Genomic DNA, 19,631 nt, shown 5'->3' on the forward strand with positions numbered 1-19,631 from the left:
TGCATTTATTTACTGCTTCAAGATCCCTCCTCCTCTCACACATTCAGGAACCACTATTATTTTAGCCTATTGCTGACAGGCTACCCAACTTCTCTTTTTGATCTGAATGCTGGTAGTCTATTGGTATTCATAGGAAAGTGTAAACTGATCTCCATCAGCCAATAGTACGATGACAACAGCTCAGATAAGTTGTCTAGATTGTATAATAAGAAATAGTTAAAAAAAAGATTGGGGCTTGGATCACTGTTGCAAAATGCCATTTTTTTGGATGCCATGAATCTTCCATGGCAAGATATAGGCTGTTTGTGATATACAGGAAAAATCATTCAGTTACCTCTTGCTTCAAGTTTGTCCTGGATACATCAATAAAGTTGATTACATTTTACATGAAAACATTAATAAACCTTAGTGCATCTCCAACAGCCAAATATTTATTTTGTGTTGCTTTTAGCATCCAGGTGGAGAAGAAGTTCTACGTGAACAAGCCGGAGGGGATGCAACAGAGACATTTGAAGACATTGGGCATTCTACAGATGCCAGAAATATGTCAAAAGATTTTATTATAGGAGAACTTCATCCAGTGAGTAAACCTATTAACTACAGTATGTTTGTAACTGTGCTAAAGCTCGCAATTGTAATTCAGCATATGTTCCTTTTTGTTCATGTGAAATATTTTTGGTTCTTGCTGCAGGCAAACCTGGAGCAGATCTCAATTTTCTATTGGGGGGTGGGCAAGGTGGATAAGTTGCCAATTATAAAAATTAGTACATTTTAATAAATTATTTGAAGGTAAATGAATATCTACTGTTGCAATTTTATATTCCGTATAATATTTTCCTTTATTTCCTACTTTGTCTTTCTCCCTTACCAGTCTGAATTCTTCTCCTGTACCTACTGCTTTGTAGGGAATTTATTCCCCTCTGAACCAGGCTTTTCACTTGGTCAGCTGACCTGTCATATCTTTCATTTCCCAGCAATGAAGGGTATATATGGCTTCAAGGTCTGATACAAAAGTAGAATATATTTTTTTTAAACCCATACCTACTATTCAGTTTTTATCAAAATGACAAGTTATTTCATTACATACTATTGTTCAGACAATCTTTACACAGCCCTTAAAATACACCTGTATTACGAAGGAGATGGATGAAGGAAGGGAGTGAGTGTGATATGGAGGTGGATATTGAGAGTGGTATTGTGAGGTGGGCATATGGGTTCATAATAAAGTGGCTACATTTGTGGAAAATGGAGAAAATGACCCTTTGAAAGAAAATGTATGAAAGGAGATTATTATATCCTTTAACTCCATTACATGGTGAGCATTTACAAGTGAATTACTGTTTGTTGGGAGATTTAATAATGTTTTTTCTTTTCTCTAATAGGACGATAGGGCCAAAATCCAAAAGCCAGTGGTGAGTTTTTCTTCTTCACTTTGATAAAACGAATAAAGTAATAAAATCCTAATAAAGCAAAAACATGAGATTATCTTGCTGGATTCTTCCCCTGTCTACTCTTTAACATACAGATGTGTCCTCATACTCTATTGCTGCAGCCACGCAAAACAGCCCCTCTTGGTGTGCCAGATCCTGGTGCAACTCTGCTAGCGCTGAACGTTTAGTTTTTTCCCTCCCTTACATGTGCACTCATTAAATTTACATGCCTCACTTGTATATCTGTGTACGACTTAGTCTGAATCTGTATACGAAGTGCTACGATGCAGTGGTCACGGCTATTTCCACGCTCATTTCCATTGTGCTTTGTATACAAATTCAGCCGCACATAGATATACAAGCGTTGCATATTAAATTACTCGGTGCAGTCTCATGGTGCGTCTTAGGTGCATCGCATTGCGACCAAGATGCATATTCGGGCAAAAAAGACGCTCGGTGCTAACAATTGCATGTGACTTGTGGGAAGTCTTACTAAGACCGTTCAAAAGCCCTGGCATGTTACAAGTCTAAGTTATGTTAAGTTATGAAGCGTTGTAGTAGACCATTGCTTTCATTTATCTAGGTAACCATATAACAGAAAGTCTAATCTATTTTGTTATGATATGGGGATTTTTACACTTCTATTTATAATTTTTTTTTAAAGGTGGGGACACTATATATTTAGCTTTGTTAGTACATTCAATCTATTTATTTTGTAGTTCCTTAATCCGTATCTGAATGCCTGGAGTGTATACAATTTAATGTGGTTATCTTAACTTTGAGCTAATATACATAAAAAAAACCATGATAAAATATAAACATCTTAAGAGACATATTTGAAAAAACAAATAAAATTGTGAGGGATAAGTAACTAGCACCTTATTTCCCTAACGTATATTCGTATAATGTCTGAGTGTTAGATGGGGTTTTATCATAAGGAACATTCATTCCTATAAAAATGCATGAGCTTAAACATTGATGGTTACCCTTAAAGCTTCTCAAATGGTTCTAGCCTCCCTTATTTGCCTTTTAATCCAAAGCCCTATACCTACTTTTTACCCTGTTTGTTTGAGCACGTGTACTTTACCACTTGCACAACAGGTGAGAAACAAAAAATAAATAAATCAAACTGAATTCATACAGTACATGTGTCCCTGAACTCTGTAATGGAGTAATGATGTCACCCCTGCCGGTACCATTTGGTTTTAACTACATAGGGCCTGATGCAGTGTTAAATAATTAAATTGTGCCTACATTGCTGAAAAGCAACATGTACTGAAAACTTTGTATTATATTTACCTATATGCAGAGCTGAACTCATCTCACGGTGCAACTGCATTGGCACGTGCTGCTCCCTGCATTCGGCTATTTGTCTCTCATTGCTGTGTACTTGCACCTGCAGTTTAGTAGATGTAAAAAGGTAGGTCTCCAGACAGTCACAAGATGTGCTCCGCAAACAGGCATATTTTTAACTCTGCATCTATCCTGTAGTGTTCAGGAAATTAAAATAGATATTCCACTTTCCTATGAAAAAGGCACAGTGGGCTAAGAAATGGAACTTATTCCCTGTAAAACTGGCCTCACTCGCATAAATGTCACATTTGGTCTAGTCTTGAAGAGCAGAAATGATTTACTCATAAAGGGCCTAATTAGAGTAAGGCGCAAAACTGGCTAAAGGATGCAAGTAGCACCTTAAGAAACCATGTTGTGATGCACATGTATGCTTTTTCTGTTTGTTTTGTCATGTTGCTAAATTACTGGGATGCTTTATTTTTACAGTGATTTATATTGGTGCTAGGTTGTTCTCCGTTACCAAATTTGTCCGCACACTTTAAATTTGTCCCTCCATAGTGCATTGTGGTTTTGCCAAGATGTAAAATGGCACCATATTTACTCCTAAATAAAGTATTTGAGTTTTTTTGTTTTGTAATTCGTGAAGTATTGTTGAAAGTCACTAATTTGAAGAACTAACAAATCGAAAAAACATTGTTTTTCAGGAAACCTTTATTACCACTACTGATTCTGATTCAAGGTATTTACCTGTTTCTATCATATAAGATGATTATATGTAAAATGCAAACAAATATTTTCTTGCCTATTCTTCATTAAGACCAATTATAAGTGATTTTTTTATAATTTTTTTGTTAGCAGTAATCTGGTATTAGGTTATATTTCCAATACGTAAACTAAAAAGAACAGGACCCGAAGTGTATATTTGGGTTAATCATCATTGTTGTACTGCGCATGTGCACTGAATACTCTTATGCTTCCATCCATATACAGATTAAGTCGCTTAGTGCAACTCCTTATTCTTAGAGAATACAGCTGTCTCATACTAGAACACAGACGCACCAATCAGAAGCCATCCACCGTATATAAATTAAATGTAGCCACTGCAGTCTATTCAAATTACTATACCGATATTTGCGTTCAATCTATACCAGTAAATACAATTCCAATTTTTAAAGGGAAAGGCAATGGATGTTTGTATTTATTTGAGTTTAATTTGTACTTTTATTCTATATTGTGTCTGTACTTAAATGTGTTTTACATGGTAACTGTGACTTTAGAATTTATTAATAAGTGTCCACTTGATGTGACCGATTTCGGGTACTGCGCAAAATGTATTTTATTTTTTTCTTGGGTGCACATTATGCATCTGCATATATTTACATAATATTTGTCCACTCTACATCCGGCCCATACTCTCTTAGCAAGACTTATCGAAAAGATCTATGACAAATATATATTATTGAATCAGACTATATTCATTGACAGTTCTAGTTGCAAAATAATGTGTTTAGAGATTGCTAAAAGCCAAAAAACTAGAATAGTGCTATAATCTTTCTTCTTCAGGGTCCATAGGGGGTCCACAGGGTTGACCTTGGGGGTATAGGCTGGGAACCAAATCCGGGCACCACACAGTTAAAGCTTTCAGCTCCCAGGATGCACTGGGTCCACTCTCCCAAGCTCCCAAGCCAGAGGCACCTCCAGTTTTAAGTTGGTGCCCGGCCGGAGTCTGGTCACTATTAACGCAGGGGGGGCTGATTAGCAGCCCTTAAGCTACTTTTTATTTTATGAGTTTAAAGTTTTATTTCCTTGTAGACTCTTCAGAGCAGCAGCATCTGACTGTCCATAGGACGTCCAAGCTGCCGCTCCTCCGCCCCACCAGTGCCGAGACGTCAATACAGATCTGGGGATCTCTGCAGGACCCCAGAGTCTGTACTAGCCTGACTCTGCGGGTGCCCAGGACTGCTGCCGGATCGACGGGGACAGGTAAGGTCGCGGATCACCTCTTGCGGTGATAGGCGAATTTATGCAGTCTGATGCCTCCGGTCTCTGGGGACAGACCGGAGGCGCTGGCTGTGCCGGCAGGGACCCACCCCCATACCCGACATGTAAACTAGACCACCAGGGACTTCATGATCGGCAGAGGGAGCCGGCGTCCCGGGGGTTAATAGCCGGCCAAGGGAGGCAGCCTTCCCTATTCAGCGGTTCCTCTCCTCAGCGCGCCTTTCAGTTCTATAGTCTGGCGTCCCTGAGCTGCCCTCTCCGTGGGCCACGCTTCCTCTGAGGTCTCCAGGCAGCCATTTTATTTCTATGGTGCAGCACAGAACTCCTAGGACAGCAGTTGGTCCAGTCCCCCTGCGTACCTATGTGTACACAGCGCTATAGCCTTCCCAGACACTGAATCTGGGCAGTTGAATGTAGTGCCATTTGCAGTATATTATATGTAATGTTTATGTATATATATTTCTGCATTGTATGAGACTTATGCTAGTGCTGACTGTCTGTGCTTTTTCTCTCACCTGTCAGTATATATCTATCCCTTTTCTTTACAATCTGCCCTAATACAGGTGTACATAGGGTGGTTCTGAGACCTCACATATATATACTTGTCAAGTTTTGTGAGGTTTGTCACATACTGTTGCGTGCTGCACGTTGCCATATTTTAGATGGAACTGTAGATTGCATACGCTGGTACTGGGTCCCTGCAGCTAATCCTAGCGTCAGTCAGGACCAGTATAACGCTGCTTGATATTTCTACAAGGATGGTTAGTCAGATAGGTCTGACCAGACAATAGAGCACGATACTGTACCCATTTTTGCTATACTGCAAATCATGGACTGCAGGATTGTCTACGGAGGATTTGACTCAGAAAGGGTTATGTATACTGCGCCGTCAGGTGCTGGGCCCCTTACAGGACCCCCTTGGGCGGTTTCTTTCTCAAGCTCCTAGCCTCCATTACGGATCGCCTGGCGGCCCACATTGTTGTAACTTACTTGGGGTTACTTCAACATGCTGCCCTTTCATCTCAGGGTATCTCGCAGTTTCTTGCGGTTTACTCCTGTGACGCAGACTATCGCTCCATACCGGGCTTTTTTACAGTACATGCAATTCCCTCAGGTACTACTACAGTCTGTCATTTCCCTTGTAGGGATTATCACAACAGCCACCCTGAGTGGATGTTGTTTCTACGAAACACAAACTGGCGTAATAAACGCCCTGTGGTTACTTCCCAGTCTGCACTGCTGTCTAACATAGATCATCAGCCAAGGGTGAACAGGATGGTGTATCGGACGCCTTTCTTCTCACACAAGGGGGAGCCTAAATAAAGTATTATTATCCCTGCTTTGGTGCTGGTGGTCAAGTCCATCCTAGTTATAGAGGATGTCGATCCTGCACCTAAATCACATCACCATCAGTTTCAGCATTGTCTTCGGCTGTGTTCCCCTTTTCTGACCAGCGGGTGGATCACACGGCGGGAGTCTGGCTATCGCCACAAAAGAGGCATCACAAAAGCGTTTGGCCTCATGTTTCCCATTCCCTGAGGGTCATTACAAGTAATAGGAATCATCTCCTGTGGTGGATTTTCATGTTACTCGTCTGTCTAAGAGCGCTACTAGGCCTCCCGTTCCTGCCAGGACGGATTCTGTGGCTGTAGGTTGTAACTTTGCCTGAAATCAGTATACTCGCTTTCAGGGGCTGTTGCCTTCACATTGGTTGGCTAATGCGATTGAGTCCTGGGCTGACGCATTGGTAAAGCTGTTTCCCTCAGAAACTTCTGGGGATCAGATGTCTTTTGTTACTCACATAAAAAATGCAGTTTCATATGTTGGAGTAACTATATTGGATGCCAGTCTCACCTACAGGGTTTCAGTTGCGACTTTATCCGCCACCATACCCTATGGCTGCGCTTTTGGAATGCAGAGGTGGACTCCAAGATAGACCTTAAAAGGGTAAGGATACTGAATTTAAACCACTATACGCTCCTGCCTATACCTTCTAAAAACCTGCCTATAGCTTCTAAAATTGCCGCTATTTGCAGTCATACAGTAAAATAAAGACTTCAGACCTTGAACATGTGTTTCCAAAGCACAAAGTATTATTCAAGCAAAGTACAGATACACGCTGTGATCTAAGTACAATTTAGCGCAAAGAAATTATACAGACCCAATGTACAGTTATACATACGCACGCGCTCTGGGACCAGATTCCGGCATCAACAAGAAACCTCCATCAACAGCATCAGCATGAAGACTCAAGACTGGGGTCAGAACACACATATTTATACCCTTACAGAAATAGACTATACAAAAGAGAGGTTTGTTGCGATCCCATTGGTTCTCCATCACGGTGCTTCTGTTACAGGACATTTAACAGGTCGATTTCAAATGGACACAGACCAGCCTCCGACAGCCTTTTGTCTCCTTTTTCCCGCCTCATGCAAACCTAAGCTGTTAATTTTACAAAGTACATTTTGGTGCTTTAACTTTCTACGGTCCATAAGTTGAGAATGCATGTTGCGATCTTCACACCGATGATACCGGGAAGCTGTTGAGAAAGTGCAGATCAGTACAACACCAAACACTGTTTACTCATCATGTATTAAACCTAAGATACCAAATAACTTTTATTTCACAGCGTTAATACTAAATGAATAAAACTTGAATCTTATACCTTTAAACTATGGAACCTTTTACATGAGTGTGTAAGTGTTAGGGGTTTGGGAAAAGACGCTAGTTAACTTGGGGCAGATGCGTACGCATGAAGCTAATAAACAGCGTTCGCATGCGGGGTATTATGCATTCGCTAATGTGCAACATGTTAACAGCGCAACTGTGTATATTAATGTGTGTATGGGGTATGGTAAAATATGCGATCGCATGATGCTAATAATTGCATCGCCATATGTACTTAAGTGTGAGTTTAGCTAAAATGGCGCTGAGTGGCCATTCGCAAAATGTCGTCTCGCAGATCTAATTTTCAAGATGGTGTCTTGCGGCCATTCGCAAGATGGCATCGCTTCAATCTAATTTGAAGCTGATCTTGTCTCAGCCAATTATCCAGCTTCGACAAGGGATACCCTATATTGGGGAGATCTTGTTTGGTCCTAACCTTGATAAGATTGTAGCAACGTTGGAAGTATCATGAACTGCTAAATTCCTGCCTACAGCTACTCCCACTACAAGGCCTAAATCTGTTAAGTCTTTTTTTCCTCAGGGACAGCCTAAAGGCCAGTCTTTTCCTAGGCTGTCGGCCTCCACGAGGGCCGCCATACCCGGTACCGAGCAGACCTGGACATCCAGACGTCCTGCTTCTAAACCTAAGGATAAACCTTCAGCCTGACAGGACAGGTCTTCACCTGGGGGATCCCAGAGTGAGATACCGACTGTTTCAGTTCGCCCAGTGCTGGTGTCAAGTCACCACGAATGCTTGGGTAAGAGTTGAAGTCTCTCACGGGTACTCCCTCTCATTGCTCAGACTGCCTCCCCACATGTTTTGCTACACAGGCCCTTCTTCAGACCCGAACAAGGGCCTTACAGATCCAGAAAGCTATACAGTACTTGCGGTAAGCAGGGGTCATTATGCCAGCCCCGCTATCTCAGCGAGGAACTGGTTATTCTACTTTCTTTCTGGGGCAGAGGCCGAATGGTCCTTTATTGGCAATTCCTCTATCTCAAATCCCTGAAACAATTCCTAGGTGCCTAGGTTCAGGAGGGAACCCCTACGCTCCATCAATCGAACTATAGAACCTGGGGACTTTATGGTATTGCTGGATATTCAGGACGCGTACCTACAGGTACCTAGAGAGCCCTTTCATCAGCGTTTGCTCAGGTTTGCTGTGCCACAGCAACACTTCCAATTTTCTGTCTCTGCCCTTTGGCCTTTCCACAGCCCCACCGGACTTTACCAGATTTATGGCTTTTGTGACGGCCCACCTGTTCAGCGTATCCGACTGCTCTTGTATCCGGATGACCTCCTGCTCTTAGTAGGATCACCAAGATACTTTAAGGCAAGTTCCAGTTAACCATTTGCTTTTCTTCACAAGCACGAATAGTTAATCACCTGCGAAAAAGTCCTCCCTGAAGGGTATGATTCATCTGAGAGCCCTGCTGGATTCTCAGAATTGGAGAATCCTTCTGATGTCAGACAAGATCTCCACTCTTCAACTACAAGTGCGCAGATGTCTCCACAGTCGACAAGTGTCATTACACTCTGTACTGCAGGTTCTGGAATCCAGGGTGTCTTTCTCCGGAAGGGTGGAATATGCTCCGTTCCATTCCAGGCCTTTGCAAAAACTGATCCTCTCCAAATGGAACAGGTTTCTCCATCGGATCACTGTTCAAACGATGATGCTCTCTCCGGAGGTGCATCTGTCTGTATCTGGGTGGCTATGGCCATCTCGTCTAGGGTAATCCTTACTACGGACGCCAGTCTCTGGGGCGCAGTGACTGGTCCGCACTCCTTTCGGGGTAGTTGGACGTCTGTCGCTTCCGCCCTGCCAATCAACTTATTGAATCTTCAAGCTGTCTTGGGCCCTCGCTCTGGCCTAACACATACTTCACGATAAAGCTGTAAAGGTTCAGTCTGACAGTGTCACAACAGTGACTTACATGTAGGAGACACTCGAAGTTGGGCAGCAATGACGGAAGTGTCGCACATTCTGACACAGACCAAGGGTTTCTTCTCGGCCATCTCTGCAGTGTTCATTCTGGGAGTTCTCCATTGGGAAGTGGACTTCCTCAGCTGTCAGGACATGCATTCAGGGGGCTAGTCTTTTCTCCAAGAGAGGTTTCAACTCCTAGTGAGCAGAGGTGGTCCTCATGGCCTCCTTACTGTATCACACACTGCCGGTGTTTGGGTCCAGACCTAAAGGTGCTTAAGCAACCTTCGGTGACGCGTTGTCAGTGAAGTGGTCCTTCAAATTTGTGTACCTGTTTCCTCCGGTCTCCCTTCTTCCTCAAGTTCTTCAGAAGTTCAATCAAGACGGAGGTACTGTCCTGGTGGCTCCAGATTGATCCAGATGTCATTGGTACTTAGATTTTCGGAGTCTCTCCATCAACACTCCGTTCCTGCTGCCTCAATATCCGGACCTGTTGTCTCAGTGTCCTTGCCTTTCCCTGGACCTGGATCGTTTGTCTTTGACTGTGTCCCTACTGTAGTCCTAAGGCTTCTGTGGCTCTGTCATCATCGGGATGTTTAGAACGTGTAGGCCAGCTTTTGCTGGGATCTACCTCAGAATGTGGCATACATAATTTTTATGGTATCGTACCTGTATCTACGATCCTCAGGTATATAGGGTTTCCAGACGTTCTGGCATTCCTTCCAGCTGGTTTGAGTCTAGCCCTCCGCCTGGCCTCCCTGAAAGTGCGGGTCTCTGCACTGTCGGGATGGTTCGGATGTGGAATTGCTCCACTCTCTGGTATCCAGTTCCTCCTTTTACGGGTGTTTTCTGGATTTTACCTCTATTTATCTCACCTAGGGGCTCCTTGGGATTTGGCAGTGGCTCTTCATGTCCGCCTGGGGCCTTCATGTGAACCACTGGTTTGGATACGTGGTTTATGACTTAGACTCTTTCTTATGGTGTTTGCATCTGCCAGAAGAGTGTCGGAATTGGAAGCTTTCTCATTGGGCTCCCTCTTCTGGATATTTCACCAGGACAGGGTTGTGAGTCGAACTTGCCCTGTGTTTCTTCCTAAAGTGGTTTTTGAGTTCCATATTATTCAGGTACTTATTGTACCGACATTTCAGTCTCCAGTCCTATCGGCTGGGTTGGCCTCATTGACTGTGGTCCGGCCTCTCAGGATTTACATGGTCCGTTCGAGTTCTTTCAGGGAATCCGACTCCTTATTTGTGGTCTATGGATTTCTGGATTTCACAGGAAAGGATGGCTGGCCAGTAAACAGATATTGTCTGGATGGCTTTGTATGCCTATCTCAGGGGCCTACACATAGGAAGGCCTTTCTGTTTCTGTTGATGCTTATTCTACTTGGGCTTTGGGCCCCTCGTGGGCGGCTTGCTCTGGCGCCACGGCTGTTCTGCCTTGCAAGGTGGCCACGTGCTCTTCTGTCCACACCTTTCTAAGGTAATATGCATTGGATTCCTTTGCCTCTCAGGATGCTTCCTTTGGGCAACGGATTCTCCTCTCAGCACAGGAGTGTCCCCACCCTTATAAGGACTGCTTTGGGATATCCCCAAGGTCAACCTATGGACCCTGAAGAAGAAAATGAGAGATATGGTAAGAACTTACCCTTGTTATCTCTCTCTTCGAAGTCCATAGGGTCCACAGGGCACCCACCCTGACACACCTGGCTTCATATGGGCTGTGTTACTGGTCACCAGTTTCCCATCTCCTTCTCTGTGAGTATGGTTCTTGAGTGTTCCAGTCTTCTCTCTTTCTTTCCTCCTCCGGCCTTTGGCTACTTACAAACTGAGGTGCCTCTGGCTTGGGGGTGGGGTTATAGGGAGAGTGGACCCAGTGCGTCCTGGGAGCTGAAAGCTTTAACTGCGTGGTGGCCGGATTTGGTTGCCAACCTCTACCCCCAAGGTCAACCCTGTGGACCCTATGGACTTCGAAGAAAGAGCGATAACAAGGGTAAGTTCTTACTATATCTCTCATTATACAGTGCATCCGGAAAGTATTCACAGCTCTTCACTTTTTCCACATTTTGTTATGTTACCGCCGTATTCCAAAATAGAATAAATAAATTTTTGTCCTCAAAATTCTAAACTCAATACCCCATAATGACAACGTGTAAAAAAGTTGGGTTGTTTTTAGATTTTTGCAAATGTAATTATAAATATTATAAATATCACATGTACATAAGTATTCACAGCCTTTGCCATGAAGCTCAAAATTGAGCTCAGGTGCATCCTATTTCCACTGATCATCCTTGAGATGTTCCTACAGATTAATTGGAGTCCATCTGTGGTAAATTCAGTTGATTGGACATGATTTTAAAAGGCATACACGTCTATATAAGGTCCCACACTTGACAGTTCATGTCAGAGCACAAACCAAGCATGAAGTCCAAGGAATTGTCTGTAGACCTTGAGACAGGATTGTCTCGAGGCACAAATCTGGGGAAGGGTACAGAAAAATATCTGCTGCTTTTGAAGGTCCTAATGAGCACAGTGGCCTCCATCATCCGTAAATGGAAGAAGTTCGGAATCACCAGGACTCTTCCTAAAGTTGGCCGGCCGTCTAAACTGAGCGATCGGAGGAGAAGGGCCCTAGTCAGGGAGGTGACCAAGAACCTGATGGTCACTCTGTCAGAGCTACAGCATTCCTCTGTGGAGAGAGGAGAATCTTCCAGAAGGACAACCATCTCTGCAGCAACCCACCAATCAGGCCTGTATGGTAGAGTGGCCAGACGGAAGCCACTCCTTAGTAAAAAGCATATGGCAACCTGCCTGAAGTTTGTCAAAATGCACCTGAAGGACTCTCAAACCATGGGAAACAAAATTCTCTGGTCTGATGAGACAAAGATTGAGCTCTTTGGCATGAATGCCAGGTGTTATGTTTGGAGGAAACCAGGCACCGCTCATCACCAGGCCAATACCATCCCTGCAGTGAAGCATGGTGTTGGCAGCATCATGCTGTGGGGATGTTTTTCAGCGGCAAAGAACTGGGAGACTAGTCAGGGTAGAGGGAAAGATGAATGCAGCAATGTACAGAGACATCCTGGATGAAAACCTGCTGCAGAGTGCTCTTGACCTCAGACTGGGGCGACTGTTCGTCTTTCAGCAGGACAACGACCCTAAGCACACAGCCAAGATATCAAAGGAGTGGCTTCAGGACAACTCTGTTAATGTCCTTGAGTGGCCCAGCCAGAGCCAAGACTTGAATCCGATTGAACATCTCTGGAAAGATCTGAAAATGGCTGTGCACCGACGCTTCCCATCCAACCTGATGGAGCTTGAGAGGTGCTGCAAAGAGGAATGGCATCATATTCAAAAAGACTTGAGGCTGTAATTGCTGCCAAAGGTGCATCAACAAAGTATTGAGCAAAGGCTGTGAATACTTTATGTACATGTGATTCCTTAGGTTTTTTTTTTTTTTTTTGTATTAAATTTGCAAAAGTCTCAAAAAAAAACTTTACACATTGGTATTATGAGGTATTGTGTGTAGAATTTTGAGGACAAAAATGAATTTATTCCATTTTGGAAAAAGACTAACATAACAACATGTGGAAAAAGTGAAGCACTGTGAATACTTTCCGGATGCACTGTAAATGGGAACTTAATATGTGCTTACATGAAAACTTTCATATGGCCGCTTTAGGACCACATTCCCAAAGAGCCATTGTTTTTGTCAATACTGGTGTCATTGGGTGCTTGACCTCACAAGGCACTGTTTTCTCAAAACTATTACAGGGAAAGAGCTTAGAACTTTTTAAACATATGCATAACGCTATACTAAATACAATTAAGTAAAACACATTTTAGTTACAGTACCTGTTAAATATGCTTTTATCTATTGTGTTTTTTCAGTATATAAAAGCCAACATATGTAAATTGTGCCTTAATGAGCACTTAATACACATTAATAAAATAATTTTGTAGATTTTTCTACAATTATTTGTAGTTGTGGTAAAATTGCATGGTGTTTTATACGTCAAACAGAATGCCCTCACCTAAAGAGCACTATTGGTTAGCAAATATTGATTTCTTTTAACTTCCCTTGTTCCGTCAGCTTCATACACTTAAGTAGCTAAACAGGTTTGGCATGTTGAGTCCTCATCAGTAGCTGACAAATGTATTTTCTTCTTCAGGGTCCATAGGGGATCCACAGGGATACCATGGGGGTGTGTTTGGTTGGAGAGATCCAGACACCAAACAGTCAATGCTTTAGCTCCAAGGATGCACCGGTCCTCCTCCACATATACCCCGCTCCCAGCCACAGGCAGACAGGGGGACTGCTTCGGCAGCCCCAAGCTTTATTTGTGAGTTTTTCTATTCTTTTTATTTTTTTCAGAGCAAACAGCAAGACGTCCTGATGGGCGCCTGCACTATTGCTCCATCTACTCCCGCCGGTGCCGCAACACCAATGATTGGTCTGATAATTACGGCGGGCGCCAGCGGGGCTTGGCTAGCCTGCTCCACTGGATCCCAGGGCTGCAGCCGGACAAACTGGGAAGACAGGTAATGCAATTCCCCGTTCATGGGGGGTCCATATTGAGGCTAGGGGAGGTAAGCTCTCCCCCAGCCTAGAGCGCGATCCCGCCTCTGAGCTTCTCCTCCTCTTCACCCTCCTCCTTATAGCAGATGCTCAGCAGCCATTAACCTAGGCTTTTCTGAAGCTACAGGTCTCAGGAGATTCTGGTCCAGTCTCCCTGTATTACCTCTCCCTGGGGCCAGGTTATGCAGTGCAAAAATCCTACCAGCCCACAGATAGAAAACTGGAAACTTAACTCAAGTCAGTCTACTCGCTTTCTGGCGCTATCACTAGGCCGGCTATGGCCACGGCCTGGTTGGCTAAGGCTATCGAAGGATAGACATAGGCACTGGAAGAGAGCCTGCCATCAGACGCTACCATGGAACAACTGGCCTACCTCTCCCATATTCAGGAAGCTGCCTCTTATTTTGGAGAAGCTGCGTTGGATACTGGACTACTTGCCTCTAAGGCATCTGCGTCCTCAGTAGTTGCCTGCTGGGTTCTTTGGCTGCGGTCCTGGAAGACAAACCCTCCGCCTGATTAGGCGGGCCTCCTCCTGGGGTATCCGAGGGTGGGAGGCGGACTTCTACAATTTTCCGACTCTTGGCGTCAAACAACAACAGACGCCTGGGTCCTAGAAGTGATCCCTCAGGGTTATGCCCTCACCTTCCTGGTGCGTTCTCTCCAGCAATTTTTTTTGTATAGGTCCCCCATCAGGACCCTGGCCCTCCAGGAAGCCATTCACTCCCTGCTTCATTCAAGGGTGATACCTGTTCCTTCGGCTCAGCGAGGAACTGGTTTTTATTCCACTCTTTGATTCAAAAACAGAATGGGTCTCATCTGCTTATTCTGAATCTCAAATCCCTCAACAAATTTATCATAGTGCACAAGTTCTGCATGGAAACTCCACGATCAATTGTCCTGGCATTGGAGCCTGGGGATTTCTGTGTTTCTCTGGACATTCAGGATGCATACGTGCATGTGCCTATTACTCCAACCCACCAACGGTTCCTACGGTTTGTTGTACTGCAGAAACATTACCAGTTTCGTGTGTTGCTCTTTGGTCTGTCAACAGCCCCTCGGGTTTTTATCAAAATTATAGCAGTTATGGCAGCCTACCTCTCAGAAGCTAGGGAGTCAGAATCCTGCCATACCTAGACAACTTTTTAATCTCGGCACACTCACCAGTTGTATCACAACACCATCTCCAGCTGACTGTGGATGCCTGCAAGCACACGGCTGCCTCATCGATTGGAATAAGTCCTCCCTATCTCCGACACAGCAGATGGTACATCAGGTGTCACTCCTGGATTCTCAAATACAAAGGATCTTACTGCCAGCGGGCAAAATTTTTGCACTGCACTTGCATGTGCTCCACAATCAGAGGGTATCCATGTACTTAGCATTGCAGGTCCTGGGGTCCATGGTATCCACCTTCGATATGGTGGAATACGCTCAGTTCCACTCCAGGCCCCTTCAACAACTGATTCTCTCCTGGTGGAACGTGCAGTATCCCCTGATCCGGTCCCAGACGATCCTCCTTTCTCTGGATATTCGGCTTTCCCTCTCATGGTGGCTACAGACGTCCCATCTGGACAAGGGTTGCCCCTTCTGGATTCCAAATTGGGAACTTCTCACTACAGATGCCTGCCTTCGCGGATGGGGTGCGGTAATCGGTCAAAATACCTGTCTGGGTCGGTGGACAACCCAGGAAAGTCGCCTGCCCATAAACATTTTGGAGCTGCGAGCAGTGTACAGAGCACTCACTCTGGCACAAGATCTCCTCCGGGGCAGGCCGGTCCAAATCCAGTCCGACAACGCGACTGTGGTAGCCTATCTCAGCTATCAAGGAGGGACGCGAAGTCGGCAGCCATGCGTGAAGTAGCACACATCTTGGTCTGGGACGAATGTCATCTCCTGAACTCTTATCAGTCTGGTTTCAGCGTAGGATCGCTCCCCTGTCTGATGTTAGAACATTCTTTCAGGGTGTTCTCCGCCTTCAACCTTTTTTTTTTTTTTTTTCCCCTCCAGTGGCTCCGTGGGATTTGTCCTTGGTTCTCCAGGCTCCACAGGCTCCTCTGTTTGAACCTCTGGGCTCAGGAGCCCGCATGTGGCTGACTTTGAAGACTGTCTCCTCTGCCTGCAGGGTATCTGATTTGGCAGTGCTCTCCTGTCGCTCCCCATTCTTGATTTTTTTATTTTTTTTTCATCCGGACAGAGCTGCCCTCCATACCGGCACTGAGTACCTCACTAAAGTGGTATCCCAGCTGCATTTGAATGAATAGATTGTGGTTCCGACCTTTCACAAGCGAGGCTGGCCAGCTAACACACACTCTGGCTCCATGGCTCCGCATGACAATCTCTCAGGCCTACATGCAAGACAATCTTCCTGTTCCAAACAGGGTTACAGCACATTGTACTCAGTCTGTGGGACCCTCGTGGGTGATTCTACGTGGCGCTTCTGCTGAACAATTATGCGGGCCGCCCACTTGGTCTTCCGTCCACACCTTTCTCAGGTTCTACGCCTTTGATACCTTTGCCTCTCAGGATGCTTCCTTTTGGGTGTTGGATTCTTCTTTCTGCTTAGGAGCGTCCCCACCCTTAGGGAAAATTGTCATGGGAGATCCCCATGGTATCCCTGTGAATCCCCTATGGACCCTGAAGAAGAAATTAAGAGTTATGGTAGATTTACCTTTGTTAACTCTTTTTCTTCGAAGTCCATAGGATCCACAGGGCGCCCACCCTGACACACCTAGCCTCATTTGGTATTTTTTCTCTTGATCACTGATTCCTTCATCTTCTAGGAGTGTGTTTCTTGAATGTACCGTTCTTAAATCTCCTTTTTCTTGCTCCTGCCTTGGGCTTGTTTACAAAATGGTCTGCCTATAGCTGGGGGCGGAGTATATGTGGAGGAGGAACGGTACATCCTGGGAGCTAAAGCTTTGACTGTTTGGTGCCCGGATCTCTCCAACCACTCACACCATCATGGTATCCCTGAGGATCCTATGGACTTTGCAGAAATAGAGTTAACAAAGGTTAGTCTACCATAACTCTTAATTTGTGTATGTTTTGATTTTTCTTTTTTTTTCCTTCAGCTGGTGGAGTAACTGGATTATCCCTGCTATATCAGCTGTTGTTGTTGCATTGATGTATCGTTTCTACATGGCAGAAGAATAAGTGCAGGCAGAAGGAAGTACACAATTATTGTTCCAGAGCTGAAAATATGCTAATCATTTTACGATGGCCAAACAGTAGTGTTTGAGCTGTGTACAGTGTTGCTCCAACTTCAGTCTTCAATATCCCCAAGTATATTATATTCACTTTTTAATTTGATTTATATTAACCTGTGAAAATGACTTGGAAATTGATTAATTCAAATGTGTTTATAGAGAACTTGATGACTAAAAATGGACATCTTGACTTGTTTGGTCTTGCTAGTCTCTTCATTTTACTTTACTCTGCTGTAATTTAGCCATGGTCTTCACATCCACATTATGTCCATTGCTCACTTATATTCAGTGGACATGGCCTTTATGACCAGAAACTATTTTGTTCTTTTAAATCACTGACTGATGCATATATTATGTAGATTACTGTAACACATTATGCTCTACAGATAGCCAAAAGAGAACCTGGCTAAATTAATCAGCAACTAGTGTGATGAACCTTGTGATGTTATGTCTCTAATTGGACATTCTAAACAATGCTAAATCAATTACTAATCATGGTTTTGATGTTTAAGCATGTATTGGGTATTAAGTATTGTATATGCTTTAGTTGAATCTCTAAATGTGTAACAAAACACAATAGAGAGCAAATTAGCAAGTACAGGATTGATAGACAAATAATGTTTGATTAAATAGCTGATAGTGTTCAGTATAATGTTATATATGCAAAGCAGAGAGACATTATAGATTAAAATAAAGGGTATTCTTAAACATAGCGCGACTATTTGTGCTTTCATGGGAAACATGGGATGGGATAAAAACAAAAAAGTGTTGAGGTGCTTGTATTCCACAATTAATGTTTTTAAATAAACTTAGCATTGCATACAAAAAATATATCACTAAAATCTGTATTCTGAAACGGTTTTCATTTACGTAAACATTATTTTCTTCACCACTGTAATAAATCATGTAAGACCAAAACAATCAAGAAAAACTTGAGGACATCTGATCATTTTCAGCTTGGTTTTTTTTTTTGCATTATTCATTGTGGAATGTGGAAAAAAATTCAAATATTGTTTGTATATAATTTCCATTAATCCCTTTTTTTATTATATGATTTGTATGTTTTATATGTTATCCATGTTAGGGTGTTAAAACATAAAACGTATGCCAGTGCAATGTTTGATAACATTGATAACTTCGGGACCCAATGCACTGCTACATTGTGACAATTGTTCCGATATCACTACAGATATTACAGCTTGTGTGTGCCAGCATTGCTTTCAGTCTCCAGCAGTATGCCATTAAATTAATATTAGCTGTTCCAATATCAGTCACCATACACACGGACTTTGTACCTTATAATGTTACTGGTCATGATTATGATGCTTGCATATCAAAGTTGTCTTATAACATGATAAAATGTCCATATGGATTTTATATTTTAAACTTACAACAGTAGTAATGTGGTATTAATTTTATACTCTTCAATTAATTTAAAGGGGATTATTTTTTCTCCCTTTTTTCTATTTGGTATCATTTGTTCACAATCCAATTAAACTGTTAAACTTATTGTATTATTTGTGTCTTTTCATATTATTGTGTAATTTCTTGACCACCATATCATGCACTACAAAACAAATTATATATATATATATTCTCTCACAGAGGCGGCACTCAGAGAATTTCCAAAGGGTGCAAAAAAATAGCAGGAATTTAATACTGATACATCAATGTTTCGGGACTACACGTCCCTTCCTCAGGATGCAAAGTACAGATTAAAAGTACAACAATCAAACATCAGGATAAACGATGTAATATCAGTTTTCAGGACCGTATCCTTAATGTTACAACCTCGGGTATAACTAGGCATCACCTTTAGTGTTATGTAACAAGGATATATCGGGGTCAGTCACAACCAGAGGCCACAAGCTCTTGACTTGGGGTGACACAAGTCTACTTTTAACATTATATTGGGTGATCTAGGGCACTGTTTGTTTGAGGCTCTTTTTAGACCTTGGTTGTAGCAATTCTCTACTCTTTGAGAGCTTTGGCCTTGGCCCTTTTTAGTACCTTAATAGAGTAACCCCGGTCCAGGAATTTATTGGTCATGATGTCCAATTGTTTAATGGTTTCCTCTCTATCACTAGTGATTCTACAAACTCTGATATACTGAGAGTAAGGTAAACCATACACTTTATTGCGTGGATGGAAGCTGTTATACCGTAAAAGATTGTTCCTGTCAGTGGGTTTAACATATAGAGTAGTTTGAATCTGTGCGTTCTTAATTTTAATGGTGATATCAAGAAAATTAATCTAATTAACACTGAAATGGACTGTTAGTTTGACTGGGCTAGGTGATGCATTTGACGATCGATGATGCCTAATAGTGAATTGACATCACCACGCCAAAAGATCAATAAATCGTCAAAGTATCTGTAGTAAAAAAAAATACGTTCCGAGACATGTCATCGATAAAACAGGTTTATCTCTACTTCCCAAAAGACGGTAACATCAAGAGTGACCATAACAGTATCTGCTGGAAGCAAATCAATTAGTACCAAATGCTGTAACAAGAAGGTAGAATCTTT

The 19,631-nt window shown here is 43.0% G+C and overlaps 1 protein-coding gene across 1 annotated transcript in view; it reads left to right on the plus strand.

Annotated features, from left to right (window-relative positions):
• The window catches only part of CYB5A (cytochrome b5 type A), a 42,560-nt gene extending 23,943 nt beyond the window's left edge, over positions 1 to 18,617 (plus strand). Inside the window, exons 2-5 of the mRNA XM_088475979.1 lie at positions 452 to 580; positions 1,383 to 1,412; positions 3,428 to 3,462; positions 16,969 to 18,617. Coding sequence (XP_088332105.1) covers positions 452 to 580; positions 1,383 to 1,412; positions 3,428 to 3,462; positions 16,969 to 17,050 — 276 coding nt within the window. The 3' untranslated portion in view covers positions 17,051 to 18,617. The remainder of the gene's footprint in view (positions 1 to 451; positions 581 to 1,382; positions 1,413 to 3,427; positions 3,463 to 16,968) is intronic.
• Positions 18,618 to 19,631: the final 1,014 nt, after the last annotated feature.

The sequence above is a fragment of the Taudactylus pleione genome, unplaced genomic scaffold, assembly GCF_031769625.1.
Source record: "Taudactylus pleione unplaced genomic scaffold, aTauple2 ptg000179l, whole genome shotgun sequence".
Classification (NCBI taxonomy): domain Eukaryota; kingdom Metazoa; phylum Chordata; class Amphibia; order Anura; family Myobatrachidae; genus Taudactylus; species Taudactylus pleione.